General features: G+C 49.3%; 1 protein-coding gene across 1 annotated transcript; it reads right to left on the bottom strand.

The window, feature by feature from the left end:
* Window positions 1-6,374: 6,374 nt before the first annotated feature.
* LOC306918799 (AP-2 complex subunit mu-A) lies at window positions 6,375-21,389 on the bottom strand. Its single transcript, XM_079531662.1, has 7 exons — window positions 21,238-21,389; window positions 15,566-15,583; window positions 14,121-14,246; window positions 10,337-10,472; window positions 8,900-8,997; window positions 7,829-7,940; window positions 6,375-7,250 (listed from the first exon to the last, which is right to left on the bottom strand). The coding sequence occupies exons 1-7, from the start codon at window positions 21,348-21,350 to the stop codon at window positions 7,116-7,118; spliced, it is 738 nt and encodes a 245-aa protein (XP_079387788.1). The 5' UTR covers window positions 21,351-21,389; the 3' UTR covers window positions 6,375-7,115.
* Between the last annotated feature and the right edge of the window lie 426 nt (window positions 21,390-21,815).

Here is a 21,815-nt window from a genome sequence, read left to right as displayed (position 1 = left end):
TCCACCTTCACTGTAGGCTATAGTGGGTGGCGGTACACACCTTCCTATCATGGCTCTTTAGCCGAATAGTAACGTACGCGGCTCGTATGTACGAAGACCCTGGTTCGCCTCCCGTTCGAGGATCATAATTATAATACGAAGGTAAATAAATGTACCGATGTAAAGTGTGAGATAACGTTTTAGTTATATAATATAAATATTTTTTATGGATTATTTTAAATTAGTTGGTTATTTTTACGAATGGATTATTTTAAATGAGTTAGTTAAACTAGTGTTAGTATAACATTCATATTCATAGTGGATGTCACCATGTTAATATCTGAAGCTTCTAGAGACTATTAAATAGTTTTGAGAGGGAAACATGCTGCCGTTTGTCCCTAAAGATTTCTACTGGTTTCAAAAAGCATCCCTTGCAAAGTTAGTCGGGTCGCGGCCCACTCGCGGGGGCAACAGCTCCACCAGAGAGCTCTTCTCCGTAGTCGGGTCGCGGGGGCAACAGCTCCACCAGAGAGCTCTTCTCCGTAGTCGGGTCGCGGGGGCAACAGCTCCACCAGAGAGCTCTTCTCCGTAGTCGGGTCGCGGGGGCAACAGCTCCACCAGAGAGCTCTTCTCCGTAGTCGGGTCATGGGGGCAACAGCTCCACCAGAGAGCTCTTCTCCGTAGTCGGGTCGCGGGGGCAACAGCTCCACCAGAGAGCTCTTCTCCGTAGTCGGGTCGCGGGGGCAACAGCTCCACCAGAGAGCTCTTCTCCGTAGTCGGGTCGCGGGAGCAACAGCTCCACCAGAGAGCTCTTCTCCGTAGTCGGGTCGCGGGGGCAACAGCTCCACCAGAGAGCTACAGACTTCCCTCTCTAGAGCAACATTAGTTTAAGTTCCTCCTGAGGGATCCTTCCTGAGGCTAATTAGTTATAGCATTTAGCTTGTTGTTTTGCAAAAACAAAAACAAAATCACACCCGTGTGAACTGAGTGGTGCAACTCCCCTCTCCCCCTGCCTCTCTCTGTAATTAGCAGGCAACAGTGCAACACTATATCTCTCTCTGTTTCTGGCACAACAGCGCCACTTTTGCCCCTACTGGTACTCTAAACATTGGGACATAGTCACATAGTCCAACACATAGTCACATAGGTTAGGACATAGTCACATAGTCCAACACATAGTCACATAGTCCAACACATAGTCACATAGGTTAGGACATAGTCACATAGTCCAACACATAGTCACATAGTCCAACACATAGTCACATAGGTTAGGACACATAGTCACATAGTCCAACACATAGTCACATAGGTTAGGACACATAGTCACATAGTCCAACACATAGTCACATAGGTTAGGACACATAGTCACATAGGTTAGGACACATAGTCACATAGTCCAACACAGTCACATAGTCCAACACATAGTCACATAGGTTAGGACACATAGTCACATAGTCCAACACATAGTCACATAGTCCAACACATAGTCACATAGTCCAACACATAGTCACATAGTCCAACACATAGTCACATAGGTTAGGACAGTCACATAGTCCAACACATAGTCACATAGTCCAACACATAGTCACATAGGTTAGGACACAGTCACATAGTCCAACACATAGTCACATAGTCCAACACATAGTCACATAGTCACATAGGTTAGGACACATAGTCACATAGGTTAGGACACCTGGGGCCCTATTTTGCGTGTCTTAAGTACCAGGTCTTATGACTTAACTTAAGACCTGGAGGCGTGGTCAATGCTGTTTGGCCACTCAGAATAGCCAAATGGCATTGATCACGCCTCCAGGTCTTAAGTTAAGTAATAAGACCTGGTACTTAAGACACGCATAATAGGGCCCATAGTCACATAGGTTAGGACACATAGTCACATGTTAGGACACATAGTCACATGTTAGGACACATAGTCACATAGATTAGGACACATAGTCACATAGGTTAGGACACATAGTCACATAGGTTAGGACACATAGTCACATAGGTTAGGACACATAGGTTAGGACACATAGTCACATAGGTTAGGACACATAGGTTAGGACACATAGTCACATAGGTTAGGACACATAGGTTAGGACACATAGTCACATAGGTTAGGACACAGTCACATAGGTTAGGACACATAGGTTAGGACACATAGTCACATAGGTTAGGACACATAGTCACATAGGTTAGACATAGTCACATAGGTTAGGACACATAGTCACATAGGTTAGGACACATAGTCACATAGGTTAGACATAGTCACATAGGTTAGGACACATAGTCACATAGGTTAGGACACATAGTCACATAGGTTAGGACACATAGTCACATAGGTTAGACATAGTCACATAGGTTAGGACACAGTCACATAGGTTAGGACAGTCACATAGGTTAGGACACATAGTCACATAGGTTAGGGCACATAGTCACATAGGTTAAGACACATAGTCACATAGTCCAACACATAGTCACATAGGTTAGGACATAGTCACATAGGTTAGGACACAGTCACATAGGTTAGGACATAGTCACATAGGTTAGGACACATAGTCACATAGGTTAGGACATAGTCACATAGGTTAGGACATAGTCACATAGGTTAGGACATAGTCACATAGGTTAGGACACATAGTCACATAGGTTAGGACATAGTCACATAGGTTAGGACACATAGTCACATAGGTTAGGACATAGTCACATAGGTTAGGACACATAGTCACATAGGTTAGGACACATAGTCACATAGGTTAGGACATAGTCACATAGGTTAGGACATAGTCACATAGGTTAGGACATAGTCACATAGGTTAGGACATAGCTGTTCCTTGGAGTGGTTGCCACCACTCAAAAAACAGGTCTCTGTGAAAGAGCCCCTCCTGGGCATAAGAGAGGCTACCCCCCCCCCCCCCCCCCCCCATAGGAAAACAGCAACAGCAGAGGTGATAGGTTGGTTAAATAAAAACAGCAACGCCAGAGGGGATTGGTCGGTTACACGGTCAGTTTTTATTGGACTACAGAACAGCACCAGGACTACAAACATGGAGAAGCAGTGAACTACATCAGTGACGGGGGGTGAACACCAGGGGGCGCCCTAACAGAAGAGTCTCGGCAGAAGAAAACACAACATGATGATGTCACAAGTGGTCCACTAGCGGTGGAATGATATATTTTATATTAATTTGATTCAATGTTTCATTTCATTTGGTGGTGAAATCAATGCATTTCATTCATTATGTATTTAATGTCTATTAGATGAATGGATGCAATGATTCATTATGTATTGTCTATTAGATGCAATGATTCATTATGTATTGTCTATTAAATGAATGGATGCAATGATTCATTATGTATTTAATGTCTATTAGATGAATGATTCATTATGTATTGTCTATTAGATGAATGGATGCAATGATTCATTATGTATTTAATGTCTATTAGATGAATGATTCATTATGTATTGTCTATTAGATGAATGGATGCAATGATTCATTATGTATTTAATGTCTATTAAATGCAATGATTCATTATGTATTGTCTATTAGATGCAATGATTCATTATGTATTGTCTATTAGATGAATGATTCATTATGTATTGTCTATTAGATGCAATGATTCATTATGTATTGTCTATTAGATGCAATGAGGGACATATCATTTCATTTCCATTTGACTGCAGCTGATTTCATGAGGGGGGGGGGGGGGGCATCATACAAATATAATAAAAACAGTGGAAAGTGAATGATTAGGAATGTCAAGGCAAATTACAAAATGAATACAAAAATGTACATGATTTTGACCATTGTCGATTTAAGGAATGAATTCATCGCATGTAAATGAGCTACTGTAATGATCCAGAATCCAAAACAGAGATGCATGAAATATTTCACTTTGTGTCATAAATCTATCTGCTTTGAGAAATGACACAGGGATGCGAGCACTTGGATTAGGGTTAGCCCTAAAGCCTAGGGTCCTAGGATTAGCCCTAAAGCCCTACTAGGGTCCTAGGATTAGCCCTAAAGCCTAGGGTCCTAGGATTAGCCCTAAAGCCTAGGGTCCTAGGATTAGCCCTAAAGCCCTACTAGGGTCCTAGGATTAGCCCTAAAGCCTAGGGTCCTAGGATTAGCCCTAAAGCCCTACTAGGGTCCTAGGATTAGCCCTAAAGCCCTACTAGGGTCCTAGGATTAGCCCTAAAGCCTAGGGTCCTAGGATTAGCCCTAAAGCCCTACTAGGGTCCTAGGATTAGCCCTAAAGCTCTACTAGGGTCCTAGGATTAGCCCTAAAGCCTAGGGTCCTAGGATTAGCCCTAAAGCCTAGGGTCCTAGGATTAGCCCTAAAGCCCTACTAGGGTCCTAGGATTAGCCCTAAAGCCTAGGGTCCTAGGATTAGCCCTAAAGCCCTACTAGGGTCCTAGGATTAGCCCTAAAGCCCTACTAGGGTCCTAGGATTAGCCCTAAAGCCTAGGGTCCTAGGATTAGCCCTAAAGCCCTACTAGGGTCCTAGGATTAGCCCTAAAGCTCTACTAGGGTCCTAGGATTAGCCCTAAAGCCTAGGGTCCTAGGATTAGCCCTAAAGTCTAGGGTCCTAGGACTAGGGTTAGCCCTAGAACTAGGGTCACATGGAAACAGAGCTAGGTTAGTTAATCTGCTGCACATCAAACCACATGGAAACAAACAATCAAACTGCAGAGTAGGGTCACTAAACCATAGGGTCACTCACTGGTCACTAAACCATAGGGTCACTCACTGGGCATTAAACCATAGGGTCACTCACTGGGCATTAAACCATAGGGTCACTCACTGGGCATTAAACCATAGGGTCACTCACTGGGCATTAAACCATAGGGTCACTCACAACAAATACTTTGTTAGAAATACTAACAGTGTTTTCTTCGTAGGATATTGTTCCCATAAAACTGCTGTAGATAAGACTAGATATATAGACTATAGATATAGACTATAGATATAGACTATAGATATAGACTAGATATAGCCTATATATATATATAGACTAGATATATAGACTATATATATAGACTATATATATATAGACTATAGATATAGACTATAGATATAGACTATGTATAGACTATATATATAGACTATAGATATATATATACTATAGATATAGACTAGATGTATAGACTATATATATATATACTATAGATATAGACTATAGATATAGACTATATATATATATAGACTATAGATATATAGACTATAGATATAGACTATATATAGACTATAGATATAGAAAAGACTAGAGAAGGCTGATGTGAGACCTCCGTGGAGTAGACTAGAGTTTAAAGTAATCTAGCGTAACTCTAGTTAAACCTGGTCTAAACTAGATGTTAAGCTAACTCTAGTTAAACCTGGTCTAAACTAGATGTTAAGCTAACTCTAGTTAAACCTGGTCTAAACTAGATGTTAAGCTAACTCTAGTTAAACCTGGTCTAAACTAGATGTTAAGCTAACTCTAGTAAAACCTGGTCTAAACTAGATGTTAAGCTAACTCTAGTTAAACCTGGTCTAAACTAGATGTTAAACTAACTAGTTAAACCTGGTCTAAACTAGATGTTAAGCTAACTCTAGTTAAACCTAGTCTAAACTAGATGTTAAACTAACTAGTTAAACCTGGTCTAAACTAGATGTTAAGCCTAGGTTAACTCTAGTTAAACCTGGTCTAAACTAGATGTTAAGCCTAGGTTAACTCTAGTTAAACCTGGTCTAAACTAGATGTTAAGCCTAGGTTAACTCTAGTTAAACCTGGTCTAAACTAGATGTTAAGCTAACTCTAGTTCAACCTGGTCTAAACTAGATGTTAAACTAACTAGTTAAACCTGGTCTAAACTAGATGTTAAGACTAGGTTAACTCTAGTTAAACCTGGTCTAAACTAGATGTTAAGCCTAGGTTAACTCTAGTTAAACCTGGTCTAAACTAGATGTTAAGCTAACTCTAGTTCAACCTGGTCTAAACTAGATGTTAAACTAACTAGTTAAACCTGGTCTAAACTAGATGTTAAGACTAGGTTAACTCTAGTTAAACCTGGTCTAAACTAGATGTTAAGCCTAGGTTAACTCTAGTTAAACCTGGTCTAAACTAGATGTTAAGGCTAGGTTAACTCTAGTTAAACCTGGTCTAAACTAGATGTTAAGATAACTCTAGTTCAACCTGGTCTAAACTAGATGTTAAACTAACTAGTTAAACCTGGTCTAAACTAGATGTTAAGACTAGGTTAACTCTAGTTAAACCTGGTCTAAACTAGATGTTAAGGCTAGGTTAACTCTAGTTAAACCTGGTCTAAACTAGATGTTAAGGCTAGGTTAACTCTAGTTAAACCTGGTCTAAACTAGATGTTAAGGCTAGGTTAACTCTAGTTAAACCTAGTCTAATCAGTGATTCATGTTTGGACATTAACCTTCCTGTTGGTCACATAATTCAGCAGATCACCAGTTTCACTGTAACACCACTAGAGGGCGCTGAGAGGACCAGGAGGCGAGGAGGTAGAGAGCTTTTTGAGTCTGGAGAAATGTCTCTCCTCTCTCTCCTAACGAGGACGCGAGGAGGAGAAATGTGTCTCCTCTGTCTCCTAACGAGGACGCGAGGAGGAGAAATGTGTCTCCTCTCTCTCCTAACGAGGACGCGAGGAGGAGAAATGTGTCTCCTCTGTCTCCTAACGAGGACGCGAGGAGGAGAAATGTGTCTCCTCTCTCTCCTAACGAGGACGCGAGGAGGAGAAATGTCTCTCCTCTGTCTTCGCTACTTGTTGTAGTACTACTAATACAGGGTTAGGGTTAGGCTAACCCTAACCCTAACCCTAACCCTCTGTCTTCGCTACTTGTTGTAGTACTACTAATACAGTAGGGTTAGGGTTAGGGTTAGTTAGGGTAACCCTTCTACTACTAATACAGTAGTAGTTGTATTACTACTGCTGTTGTACTCGGATCACTAATGATAAAATACACGATAACGAGATGCTTCAACATGTTGCATAATATCCAATTCTATTTTCTTTATTTTAACTTCTTTAAATGACATATTTAATCTCTGACAATTACTTAATGAGGAAGAAGAGGGGGGGGGGGGTAATTATATGAGATAGAGGAGGGGGGGTGGGGGCTGCGTGTCGGACATTAGCAGCGCGTCTCGTAGATCCCCGAGCGTCCGATGTATCGGACCCATTTGATGACGTCGTGGTCGCTGTAGTTGAGTTTGGACTCGAACACCTTCAGGTAGCGAACCTTCAGCCCGGACGGAGCGAAGGGGACCTGGAGCAGGGGACACATTTAGACGTTACACACACGCCGATGAGGAGAGCAGGGGACACATTTAGACGTTACACACCACCGAGCAGGGGACACATTTATACGTTACACACAGGCCGATGAGGAGAGCAGGGGACACATTTAGACGTTACACACACACACCGTTAAGGAGAGCAGGGAACACATTTAGACGTTACACACACACCGTTAAGGAGAGCAGGGAACACATTTAGACGTTACACACACACCGTTAAGGAGAGCAGGGGACACATTTAGACGTTACACACACACCGTTAAGGAGAGCAGGGGACACATTTAGACATTACACACACACACCGTTAAGGAGAGCAGGGGACACATTTAGACGTTACACACACACCGTTAAGGAGAGCAGGGGACACATTTAGACGTTACACACACACCGTTAAGGAGAGCAGGGAACACATTTAGACGTTACACACACACCGTTAAGGAGAGCAGGGGACACATTTAGACGTTACACACACACCGTTAAGGAGAGCAGGGGACACGTTTAGACGTTACACACAGGGGACAGGAGTGTGTGTGTGAGTGAGTGTAACCTCAAAGTTCATGGAGATGGGGGGGCGGGCCCATTTCTTCTTGTCGTTGGTCGGCAGCAGCTCAATCTCTGCTGAGATCTGAGACTCTTTCATCCCTGCCATGCGCTTGATCCTACACACACACACACACACACACACACACACACACACACACACACACACACACACACACACACACACACACACACACACACACACACACACACACACACACACACACACACACACACACACACACACACACACACACACACACACACTCACACACACACACACACACACACACACACACTTTAGAATGTAGGCATTTATCAGATGCTCTTACTCCAGTGATTTAGAGTACGCAAGAACACCACAAGTTAATACATCAAATGTGTAGAGCGTTGTCCAGGTGTTTTAGAGAAGGGAGAAGAGTCTGGGACGTGTGGAGCGTTGTCCAGGTGTTTTAGAGAAGGGAGAAGAGTCTGGGACGCGTGGAGCGTTGTCCAGGTGTTTTAGAGAAGGGAGAAGAGTCTGGGACGTGTGGAGCGTTGTCCAGGTGTTTTAGAGAAGGGAGAAGAGTCTGGGACGTGTGGAGCGTTGTCCAGGGTGTTTTAGAGAAGGGAGAAGAGTCTGGGACGCGTGGAGCGTTGTCCAGGTGTTTTAGAGGAGGGAGAAGAGTCTGGGACGTGTGGAGCGTTGTCCAGGTGTTTTAGAGAAGGGAGAAGAGTCTGGGACGTGTGGAGCGTTGTCCAGGTGTTTTAGAGAAGGGAGAAGAGTCTGGGACGCGTGGAGCGTTGTCCAGGTGTTTTAGAGAAGGGAGAAGAGTCTGGGACGCGTGGAGCGTTGTCCAGGTGTTTTAGAGAAGGGAGAAGAGTCTGGGACGCGTGGAGCGTTGTCCAGGTGTTTTAGAGAAGGGAGAAGAGTCTAGGACGTGTGGAGCGTTGTCCAGGTGTTTTAGAGAAGGGAGAAGAGTCTGGGACGTGTGGAGCGTTGTCCAGGGTGTTTTAGAGAAGGGAGAAGAGTCTGGGACGTGTGGAGCGTTGTCCAGGGTGTTTTAAATAAATATCTGATAGTGTAATTACGACTTACTTCCAGACGATGGCGTTCTCGCTGGCCTTGTACTTGGCTTTTCCCTTCATACAGATGACCTGCACTCCACTGGTGTTGAGCGGCGTGGGGATTCGCACCTGCAACCATCAAACATAACGACAACATTACTACACAGCTTCGTGCAATCTAACATCTAAATGTAATAGAACTCAATCTAACATCTAAATGTAATATAACTCAATCTAACATCTAAATGTAATAGAACTCAATCTAACATCTAAATGTAATAGAACTCAATCTAACATCTAAATGTAATAGAACTCAATCTAACATCTAAATGTAATAGAACTCAATCTAACATCTAAATATAATATAACTCAATCTAACATCTAAATGTAATAGAACTCAATCTAACATCTAAATGTAATAGAACTCAATCTAACATCTAAATGTAATATAACTCAATCTAACATCTAAATGTAATAGAACTCAATCTAACATCTAAATGTAATAGAACTCAATCTAACATCTAAATGTAATAGAACTCAATCTAACATCTAAATGTATTAGAACTCAATCTAACATCTAAATGTAATAGAACTCAATCTAACATCTAAATGTAATAGAACTCAATCTAACATCTAAATGTAATAGAACTCAATCTAACATCTAAATGTAATAGAACTCAATCTAACATCTAAATGTAATAGAACTCAATCTAACATCTAAATGTAATAGAACTCAATCTAACATCTTGCTTTAAGGGTTTAGATCTTCTGGGTGGCAGTGGATCAGTGGTAGAGTGGCCGGTAGAGCAGCCAGTTCGATCCCTGTGGGCTCCCCCAGAGTTAGTGTGGAAGTGTCCTTGAGCAAGACTCTGAACCCCTGATTGCTCCTGATGTGCAGGTTGGTGCCTTGCATGGTTTCCTCTGCTGTGTGTGTGTGTGTGTGTGTGTGTGTGTGTGTGTGTGTGTGTGTGTGTGTGTGTGTGTGTGAATGGGTGAATGTAATGCACAATCTATGTAAAGGTGTGTGAATGTGTGTGTGTGTATGTGTGTGTGTGTGTGTGTGTGTGTGTGTGTGTGTGTGTGAATGGGTGAATGTAATGCACAATCTATGTAAAGGTGTGTGAATGTGTGTGTGTGTATGTGTGTGTGTGTGTGTGTGTGAATGGGTGAATGTAATGCACAATCTATGTAAAGGTGTGTGAATGTATGTGTGTGAATGGGTGAATGTAATGCACAATCTATGTAAAGGTGTGTGAATGTATGTGTGTGAATGGGTGAATGTAATGCACAATCTATGTAAAGGTGTGTGAATGTATGTGTGTGAATGGGTGAATGTAATGCACAATCTATGTAAAGGTGTGTGAATGTATGTGTGTGAATGGGTGAATGTAATGCACAATCTATGTAAAGGTGTGTGAATCTTCTGGGCCAACAGGGAGGGTTAAGGTTAGGTTGGTTCGGAGCTCACCTCGATCTTCTGGGCCAGCAGGGAAGGTTTGAAGTTGGACTTGATGACCACCTTGACCTCCAGCTTGGTTCGCCCGACCTCTCTGACCAGCGGAATGACCCGGAACGGCAGGATGATGTCCTTAGTGGTGCGATACCTGAGGCAAAGGTCAAATATAATGATGCCTGAGGGCAAAGGTCAATATAATGATACCCGCGGGCAAAGGTCAAGGGTCAATATAATGATACCTGCGGGCAAAGGTCAAGGGTCAATATAATGATACCTGCGGGCAAAGGTCAAGGGTCAATATAATGATACCTGAGGGCAAAGGTCAATATAATGATACCTGAGGGAAAAGGTCAAGGGTCAGATATAATAATACCTTAGGGTAAAGGTCAAGGGTCAATATAATGATACCTGACGGTAAAGGTCAAGGGTCAATATAATGATACCTGAGGGCAAAGGTCAATATAATGATACCTGCGGGCAAAGGTCAATATAATGATATCTGAGGGAAAAGGTCAAGGGTCAGATATAATAATACCTGAGGGTAAAGGTCAAGGGTCAATATAATGATATCTGAGGGTAAAGGTCAAGGGTCAATATAATGATACCTGAGGGTAAAGGTCAAGGGTCAATATAATGATACCTGAGGGCAAAGGTCAAGGGTCAATATAATGATACCTGAGGGTAAAGGTCAAGGGTCAGATATAATAATACCTGCGGGTAAAGGTCAAGGGTCAGATATAATAATACCTGAGGGTAAAGGTCAAGGGTCAATATAATGATACCTGAGGGTAAAGGTCAAGGGTCAATATAATGATATCTGAGGGTAAAGGTCAAGGGTCAATATAATGATACCTGAGGGTAAAGGTCAAGGGTCAATATAATGATACCCGAGGGTAAAGGTCAAGGGTCAATATAATGATACCTGAGGGCAAAGGTCAAGGGTCAATATAATGATACCTGAGGGCAAAGGTCAAGGGTCAATATAATGATACCTGGGGGTAAAGGTCAATGGTCAATATAATACCTGGGGGTAAAGGTCAAGGGTCAATATAATGATACCTGAGGGCAAAGGTCAAGGGTCAATATAATGATACCTGAGGGTAAAGGTCAAGGGTCAATATAATGATACCTGAGGGCAAAGGTCAAGGGTCAATATAATGATACCTGAGGGTAAAGGTCAAGGGTCAATATAATGATACCTGAGGGCAAAGGTCAAGGGTCAATATAATGATACCTGAGGGTAAAGGTCAAGGGTCAATATAATGATACCTGAGGGTAAAGGTCAAGGGTCAATATAATGATACCCGAGGGTAAAGGTCAAGGGTCAATATAATGATACCTGAGGGCAAAGGTCAAGGGTCAATATAATGATATCTGAGGGTAAAGGTCAAGGGTCAATATAATGATACCTGGGGGTAAAGGTCAAGGGTCAATATAATGATACCTGAGGGTAAAGGTCAAGGGTCAATATAATGATACCTGAGGGTAAAGGTCAAGGGTCAATATAATGATACCTGAGGGTAAAGGTCAAGGGTCAATATAATGATACCTGAGGGCAAAGGTCAAGGGTCAATATAATGATACCTGAGGGCAAAGGTCAAGGGTCAATATAATGATATCTGAGGGAAAAGGTCAAGGGTCAATATAATGATATCTGAGGGAAAAGGTCAAGGGTCAATATAATGATATCTGAGGGAAAAGGTCAAGGGTCAATATAATGATATCTGAGGGAAAAGGTCAAGGGTCAATATAATGATATCTGAGGGAAAAGGTCAAGGGTCAATATAATGATATCTGAGGGAAAAGGTCAAGGGTCAATATAATGATATCTGAGGGTAAAGGTCAAGGGTCAATATAATGATACCTGAGGGCAAAGGTCAAGGGTCAATATAATGATATCTGAGGGAAAAGGTCAAGGGTCAATATAATGATATCTGAGGGAAAAGGTCAAGGGTCAATATAATGATATCTGAGGGTAAAGGTCAAGGGTCAATATAATGATACCTGAGGGTAAAGGTCAAGGGTCAATATAATGATACCTGAGGGTAAAGGTCAAGGGTCAATATAATGATACCTGAGGGCAAAGGTCAAGGGTCAATATAATGATACCTGAGGGTAAAGGTCAAGGGTCAATATAATGATACCTGGGGGTAAAGGTCAAGGGTCAATATAATGATACCTGAGGGTAAAGGTCAAGGGTCAATATAATGATATCTGAGGGAAAAGGTCAAGGGTCAATATAATGATACCTGAGGGTAAAGGTCAGTGATGAGGTGACATTTTGTTTTGTTTCCTGGTACGGCTCATTATCATTGGTTAATAAGAACAAACTCCATAAAAGTTACCCCCTTGGTTACGAGGCTGGGCCCGGTCCACCTTGGTTACGAGGCTGGGCCCGGTCCCCCTTGGTTACGAGGCTGGGCCCGGTCCCCCTTGGTTACGAGGCTGGGCCCGGTCCCCCTTGGTTACGAGGCTGGGCCCGGTCCCCCTTGGTTACGAGGCTGGGCCCGGTCCCCTTGGTTACGAGGCTGGGCCCGGTCCCCCTTGGTTACGAGGCTGGGCCCGGTCCCCCTTGGTTACGAGGCTGGGCCCGGTCCCCCTTGGTTACGAGGCTGGGCCCGGTCCCCCTTGGTTACGAGGCTGGGCCCGGTCCACCTTGGTTACGAGGCTGGGCCCGGTCCACCTTGGTTACGAGGCTGGGCCCGGTCCACCTTGGTTACGAGGCTGGGCCCGGTCCCCCTTGGTTACGAGGCTGGGCCCGGTCCCCCTTGGTTACGAGGCTGGGCCCGGTCCCCCTTGGTTACGAGGCTGGGCCCGGTCCCCCTTGGTTACGAGGCTGGGCCCGGTCCACCTTGGTTACGAGGCTGGGCCCGGTCCACCTTGGTTACGAGGCTAAGGGAGCCAGTGGAGTTCCAGTACAGGCTTATGTCAAGACGGGATGAAACTAAAAGCATGAATGATTTTTTCCAGATCTTAAGAAGTGAGGATTGGTTTGATTTTATTCCGCAAGTGATACGAACATGATTTGGTGACCTTCTTTATGTGGAACTCGAAGTTCATGCGTTTATCGAAAAAGACACCCAGGTTTTTTGCAGTGTCTGTTTGATTGGAAGCCAGATTGGCCCAGGGAAATACGGACTGCGTTTGCGATGCTTCTCTCCTAGGAGGTAGGCAGGGGCTAGGAGGTAGGGGTTAGGGGCTAGGAGGTAGGGGTTAGGGTATAGAGTTACCTCATTAGTTCGTACTCTCCGTCGGGGGGATGAAGCTGAAGCTTCTCTCTTAGGGGCTAGGGGCTAGTAGCCTGGCTAATAAGCCAGACCGAATCAGCCTTTGGCAAAAAAAATTGCCTGCCGGCGGATTACGGTCTGGAGAGGCTCAATTGTACGCCCATTTCCTACACCAGATAACTGGTGTGGCCAATCGGGACACGGTATGCAATATGGGCGGGCTTTGGTACAGTGACGTTCAATGCTTGAGACCTTTGACTGACAGTAGCTCTGACCAATTGCGTCAAAGAGAAAATGTTTGAACCGGCCCCCCGGGAAACAAGATCCATACACAGCATCTCCAGACTCAAATACCACACGACAGTGTGATTTGAGTCTGGCTTATTAGCCAGGCTAAGGGGGTAGTGGTTAGGGGCTAGGAGGTAGGGCTTAGGGTATAGAGTTACCTCATTAGTTCGTACTCTCCGTCGGGGGGGATGAAGCTGAAGCTTCTCTCTTAGGGGCTAAGGGCTAGTGGTTAGGGGCTAGGAGGTAGGGGTTAGGAGGTAGGGGTTAGGGTATAGAGTTACCTCATCAGTTCGTACTCTCCGTCGGGGGGGATGAAGCTGATGCTTCTCTCAGAGTCAAACTTGCTGAGACGAACACACTGGTGGAAGGTGCAGTCATCAATGGCTATGGACTGTTTACCACTGTTGCTATGGAAACACAATACAGACTGTTTACCACTGTTGCTATGGAGACACAATACAGACTGTTTACCACTGTTGCTATGGAGACACAATACAGACTGTTTACCACCGTTGCTATGGAGACACAATACAGACTGTTTACCACTGTTGCTATGGAGACACAATACAGACTGTTTACCACTGTTGCTATGGAGACACAATACAGACTGTTTACCACTGTTGCTATGGAGACACAATACAGACTGTTTAACAAGACTTAGACTCCACAATTTACAATGTATTCATTTATCAGACACTCTTAATCCAGAGAGACTTACAGTAAGTAAGAACAACACATGGTGATACATCAAGTACATAGAAATGGTCATCAAGAATCACAAAGAAGCTAAGAATGTAATATCCGTCTAACAGTGTAATTTCTATATAATAATCTATGAGTATACACTATAAAGTGCTATGTGCTACGGGCTGTAAGGTGGTCGAGGCTAGGGGAGGGGCTACGGGCTGTAAGGTGGTCGAGGCTAGGGGAGGGGCTACGGGCTGTAAGGTGGTCGAGGCTAGGGGAGGGGCTACGGGCTGTAAGGTGGTCGAGGCTAGGGGAGGGGCTACGGGCTGTAAGGTGGTGGAGGCTAGGGGAGGGGCTACGGGCTGTAAGGTGGTGGAGGCTAGGGGAGGGGCTACGGGCTGTAAGGTGGTCGAGGCTAGGGGAGGGGCTACGGGCTGTAAGGTGGTCGAGGCTAGGGGAGGGGCTACGGGCTGTAAGGTGGTCGAGGCTAGGGGAGGGGCTACGGGCTGTAAGGTGGTCGAGGCTAGGGGAGGGGCTACGGGCTGTAAGGTGGTCGAGGCTAGGGGAGGGGCTGTAAGGTGGTCGAGGCTAGGGGAGGGGCTACGGGCTGTAAGGTGGTCGAGGCTAGGGGAGGGGCTACGGGCTGTAAGGTGGTCGAGGCTAGGGGAGGGGCTACGGGCTAAGATGGAGTCTGAGGAGGTGGGTTTTCAGACTATGGCGGAACACATCAGCCATGTTTTTATGTAGCATTGCTACAGTGTTTGTACCAAAGATAAAACACACCCGTCTAAAATAAAATACAAATCAGGAGGCTGTTTGATTGATCAAATTAATGAAACACAACATGAACAAACACATGCAGAAATACACAATTACTAAATAAATACACAATTGAATAAACAAACACAGAAACAGCCTCCTGATGTTAGTTATAAACAATGACAACATTGTGTGTGTGAGTGTATGTGTGTGTGCACGTGTGTGTGTGTGTGAGTGTGTGTGTGTGCGCGTGTGTGTGCGTGCACATATATATAGTTACCTTGCACCTCCTAAATCACTGAGGTTTGGAGGTACATAGAGGTAGAATAGACAGAGCAGGGAGACATAGAGGAACATAGAAGTACAGCACATAGAAAACAGAAAGAGGGAAAGGAGGAGATGCATCGAAAAGAAAGAAAACAGGAAAGAAAGAAAATCAAAACAGATCAAAGCCTTGGTGACATCATAGTGTCATCATAGCTAAAGCCTGGTGACATCATAGTGTCATCATAGCTAAAGCCTGATGACATCATAGTGACATCATAGCTAAAGCCTGGTGACATCATAGTGACATCATAGCTAAAGCCTGGTGACATCATAGCCCATCCAACATCTGGCTTTTGAAATTACGAAAATACGAAATGCTGCCCGTTTATAATCTCTTAACACTTTCATCGCCCTCTAGTGTTCATGTGAAATTACCGCAGGCAGCCAGGCAATATCTGTGAATTTGCGCCAAAAGTCTTAGTTTTCACCACAAGCGGTATATATATATATATATATATATCCATATAATATGGCGGGTCAAAAACCACTATTTACATCTGAACGTCGGGCGGATTGGACAAAAACAACTGGAGTATTTTTCTGAGAAAACAAGCAGCCTGGGGGCCTGTCTAGCAGCATGGGGGCCTGTCTAGCATCCTGGGGGCCTGTCTAGTAGCCTGGGGGCCTGTCTAGCAGCCTGGGGGCCTGTCTAGCAGCCTGGGGGCCTGTCTAGTAGCCTGGGGGTCTGTCTAGTAGCCTGGGGGCGCTGTCTAGCAGCCTGGGGGCGCTGTCTAGCAGCCTGGGGGCCTGTGTAGCAGCCTGGGGGCCTGTCTAGTAGCCTGGGGGCCTCTGTCTAGTAGCCTGGGGCCTCTGTCTAGCAGCCTGGGGGCCTGTCTAGCAGCCTGGGGCCTCTGTCTAGCAGCCTGGGGGCCTGTCTAGCAGCCTGGGGGCCTCTGTCTAGTAGCCTGGGGCCTCTGTCTAGCAGCCTGGGGGTGCTGTCTAGCAGCCTGGGGGCCTGTCTAGCAGCCTGGGGGCCTGTCTAGCAGCCTGGGGGCCTGTCTAGCAGCCTGGGGGCCTCTGTCTAGTAGCCTGGGGCCTCTGTCTAGCAGCCTGGGGGTGCTGTCTAGCAGCCTAGGGGCCTGTCTAGCAGCATGGGGGCCTGTCTAGCAGCCTGGGGGTGCTGTCTAGCAGCCTGGGGGCCTGTCTAGCAGCCTGGGGGTGCTGTCTAGCAGCCTAGGGGCCTGTCTAGCAGCATGGGGGCCTGTCTAGCAGCCTGGGGGTGCTGTCTAGCAGCCTGGAGGCCTGTCTAGCAGCCTGGGGGTGCTGTCTAGCAGCCTGGGGGCCTGTCTAGCAGCCTAGGGGCCTGTCTAGCAGCATGGGGGCCTGTCTAGCAGCCTGGGGGTGCTGTCTAGCAGCCTGGGGGCCTGTCTAGCAGCCTAGGGGCCTGTCTAGCAGCATGGGGGCCTGTCTAGCAGCCTGGGGGCCTGTCTAGCAGCCTGGGGGCCTGTCTAGTAGCCTGGGGGCCTGTCTAGCAGCCTGGGGGTGCTGTCTAGCAGCCTGGGGGCCTGTCTAGCAGCCTGGGGGCCTGTCTAGCAGCCTGGGGGTGCTGTCTAGCAGCCTGGGGGTGCTGTCTAGCAGCCTGGGGGCCTGTCTAGCAGCCTGGGGGCCTGTCTAGCAGCCTGGGGGCCTGTCTAGCAGCCTGGGGGCCTGTCTAGCAGCCTGGGGGCCTGTCTAGCAGCCTGGGGGCCTGTCTAGCAGCCTGGGGGTGCTGTCTAGCAGCCTGGGGGCCTGTCTAGCAGCCTGGGGGCCTGTCTAGCAGCCTGGGGGTGCTGTCTAGCAGCCTGGGGGCCTGTCTAGCAGCCTGGGGGCCTGTCTAGCAGCCTGGGGGTGCTGTCTAGCAGCCTGGGGGTGCTGTCTAGCAGCCTGGGGGCCTGTCTAGCAGCCTGGGGGCCTGTCTAGCAGCCTGGGGGCCTGTCTAGCAGCCTGGGGGCCTGTCTAGCAGCCTGGGGGCCTGTCTAGCAGCCTGGGGGCCTGTCTAGCAGCCTGGGGGCCTGTCTAGCAGCCTGGGGGTGCTGTCTAGCAGCCTGGGGGTGCTGTCTAGCAGCCTGGGGGTGCTGTCTAGCAGCCTGGGGGCCTGTCTAGCAGCCTGGGGGCGCTGTCTAGCAGCCTGGGGGCCTGTCTAGCAGCCTGGGGGCCTGTCTAGCAGCATGGGGGCCTGTCTAGCAGCCTGGGGGCCTGTCTAGTAGCCTGGGGGCGCTGTCTAGCAGCCTGGGGGCCTGTCTAGCAGCCTGGGGGCCTGTCTAGTAGCCTGGGGGCGCTGTCTAGCAGCATGGGGGCCTGTCTAGCAGCCTGGGGGCCTGTCTAGTAGCCTGGGGGCGCTGTCTAGCAGCCTGGGGGCCTGTCTAGCAGCCTGGGGGTGCTGTCTAGCAGCCTGGGGGTGCTGTCTAGCAGCCTGGGGGCCCTGTCTAGCAGCCTGGGGGCGCTGTCTAGCAGCCTGGGGGCGCTGTCTAGCAGCCTGGGGGTGCTGTCTAGCAGCCTGGGGGCCTGTCTAGCAGCCTGGGGGCCTGTCTAGCAGCCTGGGGGCGCTGTCTAGCAGCCTAAGGGCGCTGTCTAGCAGCCTGGGGGTGCTGTCTAGCAGCCTGGGGGTGCTGTCTAGCAGCCTGGGGGTGCTGTCTAGCAGCCTGGGGGCCTGTCTAGCAGCCTGGGGGCCTGTCTAGCAGCCTGGGGGTGCTGTCTAGCAGCCTGGGGGCCTGTCTAGCAGCCTGGGGGCGCTGTCTAGCAGCCTGGGGGCCTGTCTAGCAGCATGGGGGCCTGTCTAGCAGCATGGGGGCCTGTCTAGCAGCCTGGGGGCCTGTCTAGCAGCCTGGGGGCGCTGTCTAGCAGCCTAAGGGCGCTGTCTAGCAGCCTGGGGGCCTGTCTAGCAGCCTGGGGGTGCTGTCTAGCAGCCTGGGGGCCTGTCTAGCAGCCTGGGGGCCTGTCTAGCAGCCTGGGGGTGCTGTCTAGCAGCCTGGGGGCCTGTCTAGCAGCCTGGGGGCGCTGTCTAGCAGCCTGGGGGCCTGTCTAGCAGCCTGGGGGCCTGTCTAGCAGCCTGGGGGCCTGTCTAGTAGCCTGGGGGCGCTGTCTAGCAGCCTGGGGGCGCTGTCTAGCAGCCTGGGGGCCTGTCTAGCAGCCTGGGGGCCTGTCTAGCAGCCTGGGGGCGCTGTCTAGCAGCCTAAGGGCGCTGTCTAGCAGCCTGGGGGCCTGTCTAGCAGCCTGGGGGTGCTGTCTAGCAGCCTGGGGTCCTGTCTAGCAGCCTGGGGGCCTGTCTAGCAGCCTGGGGGTGCTGTCTAGCAGCCTGGGGGTGCTGTCTAGCAGCCTGGGGGCCTGTCTAGCAGCCTGGGGGCCTGTCTAGCAGCCTGGGGGTGCTGTCTAGCAGCCTGGGGGTGCTGTCTAGCAGCCTGGGGGCCTGTCTAGCAGCCTGGGGGCCTGTCTAGCAGCCTGGGGGTGCTGTCTAGCAGCCTGGGGGCCTGTCTAGCAGCCTGGGGGTGCTGTCTAGCAGCCTGGGGGCCTGTCTAGCAGCCTGGGGGTGCTGTCTAGCAGCCTGGGGGTGCTGTCTAGCAGCCTGGGGGCCTGTCTAGCAGCATGGGGGCCTGTCTAGCAGCCTGGGGGTGCTGTCTAGCAGCCTGGGGGCCTGTCTAGCAGCCTGGGGGCCTGTCTAGCAGCCTGGGGGTGCTGTCTAGCAGCCTGGGGGCCTGTCTAGCAGCCTGGGGGCGCTGTCTAGCAGCCTGGGGGCGCTGTCTAGCAGCCTGGGGGTGCTGTCTAGCAGCCTGGGGGCCTGTCTAGCAGCCTGGGGGCCTGTCTAGCAGCCTGGGGGCGCTGTCTAGCAGCCTGGGGGCCTGTCTAGCAGCCTGGGGGCCTGTCTAGCAGCCTGGGGGTGCTGTCTAGCAGCCTGGGGTCCTGTCTAGCAGCCTGGGGGCCTGTCTAGCAGCCTGGGGGTGCTGTCTAGCAGCCTGGGGGTGCTGTCTAGCAGCCTGGGGGCCTGTCTAGCAGCCTGGGGGCCTGTCTAGCAGCCTGGGGGCCTGTCTAGTAGCCTGGGGGCGCTGTCTAGCAGCCTGGGGGCGCTGTCTAGCAGCCTGGGGGCCTGTCTAGCAGCCTGGGGGCCTGTCTAGCAGCCTGGGGGCGCTGTCTAGCAGCCTAAGGGCGCTGTCTAGCAGCCTGGGGGCCTGTCTAGCAGCCTGGGGGTGCTGTCTAGCAGCCTGGGGTCCTGTCTAGCAGCCTGGGGGCCTGTCTAGCAGCCTGGGGGTGCTGTCTAGCAGCCTGGGGGTGCTGTCTAGCAGCCTGGGGGCCTGTCTAGCAGCCTGGGGGCCTGTCTAGCAGCCTGGGGGTGCTGTCTAGCAGCCTGGGGGTGCTGTCTAGCAGCCTGGGGGCCTGTCTAGCAGCCTGGGGGCCTGTCTAGCAGCCTGGGGGTGCTGTCTAGCAGCCTGGGGGCCTGTCTAGCAGCCTGGGGGTGCTGTCTAGCAGCCTGGGGGCCTGTCTAGCAGCCTGGGGGTGCTGTCTAGCAGCCTGGGGGTGCTGTCTAGCAGCCTGGGGGCCTGTCTAGCAGCATGGGGGCCTGTCTAGCAGCCTGGGGGTGCTGTCTAGCAGCCTGGGGGCCTGTCTAGCAGCCTGGGGGCCTGTCTAGCAGCCTGGGGGTGCTGTCTAGCAGCCTGGGGGCCTGTCTAGCAGCCTGGGGGCGCTGTCTAGCAGCCTGGGGGCGCTGTCTAGCAGCCTGGGGGTGCTGTCTAGCAGCCTGGGGGCCTGTCTAGCAGCCTGGGGGCCTGTCTGGGGGTGCTTGGGGGTGCTGTCTAGCAGCCTGGGGGTGCTGTCTAGCAGCCTGGGGGCCTGTCTAGCAGCCTGGGGGCCTGTCTAGCAGCCTGGGGGTGCTGTCTAGCAGCCTGGGGGCCTGTCTAGCAGCCTGGGGGCCTGTCTAGCAGCCTGGGGGCGCTGTCTAGCAGCCTGGGGGTGCTGTCTAGCAGCCTGGGGGTGCTGTCTAGCAGCCTGGGGGCCTGTCTAGCAGCCTGGGGGCCTGTCTAGCAGCCTGGGGGCGCTGTCTAGCAGCCTGGGGGCCTGTCTAGCAGCCTGGGGGCCTGTCTAGCAGCTGACGGGTATGGCGAGCTTCGGGGTAAAATGTTAACCCGTTATCAGGCGGGTTATGAAGCGTCTTGGCGTCATGAGTGTTAAAAGGGAGTTAATCTCTAGAAGTGAATCTTTTAGAAGTAGTGAATAAACAGTCAGATTATTCACAGTCTAATGAAAGCACTTTACCCACACAGAATAATAATTCATACAGTCTAATAGAAGCACTTTTTAACCAGAAAATAAAATGAGGAAATCAGGACATTTTTTAGACACATTTAGTAAATGGTAAATGGTGCATTTATATAGCGCCTTTATCCAAGGCGCTTCACAGAGATTGTGCATTAATACATTCACCCATTCATACACCAATGGCAGCGGAAACCATGCAAGGCACCAACCTGCACATCGGGAGCAATTAGGGGTTCAGTGTCTTGCTCAAGGACACTTCGACAGTAATTCTGGGGGAGCCCGGGTTCGAACTGGCAACCTTGCGGTTACCATCCAGTCACTCTACCCCTGAACCACCGCCGCCAGTAAGTGAAGTACAATGCTGATGACGTCATAGTGTATGATGTCATCGCCCCTCACCTCTTCCCCGCTGCCTCGTCAGTGGTTCCGCCTCCTTTCCCCTGCTTGTCGATGACGATCTTATCGTTCATCCCGAACTTACACTCCGGCATCCCGCTGAGGTACGACTTCATCACCACGCGACCACTGACATGGGCCGAGAGTACCTGGCCTGGTGGGAGAGAGACACAGAGACACACAGGGGGAGGGAGGGAGGGAGGGAGAGAGAGAGAGAGAGAGAGAGAGAGAGAGAGAGGTTAGAACTCTTCATCACCACGCGACCACTGACATGGGCCGAGAGTACCTGGCCTGGTGGGAGAGAGACACAGAGACACACAGGGGGAGGGAGGGAGAGAGAGAGAGAGAGAGGTTATAACTCTCCATCACCACTCTACCACTGACAGAGACACACAGGGGGAGAGAGAGAGGTTAATTACGCAGATAGCTCTTCACCACCACATGCCCCCAGTGAGAATGGAACCTTCTAGCTGTGAGGAGACAGACTGAATGGAACCAGGACCTCCTAGCTGTGAGGAGACTGAATGGAACCAGGACCTCCTAGAGGAGACAGACTGAATGGAACCAGGACCTTCTAGAGG

The sequence above is a fragment of the Electrona antarctica genome (genome assembly GCF_951216825.1).
Source record: "Electrona antarctica genome assembly, contig: scaffold_109, whole genome shotgun sequence".
NCBI classification, from domain to species: domain Eukaryota; kingdom Metazoa; phylum Chordata; class Actinopteri; order Myctophiformes; family Myctophidae; genus Electrona; species Electrona antarctica.
The sequence above is the reverse complement of the archived record's forward strand: the minus strand, read 5'-3'. Positions and strand labels throughout refer to the sequence as shown.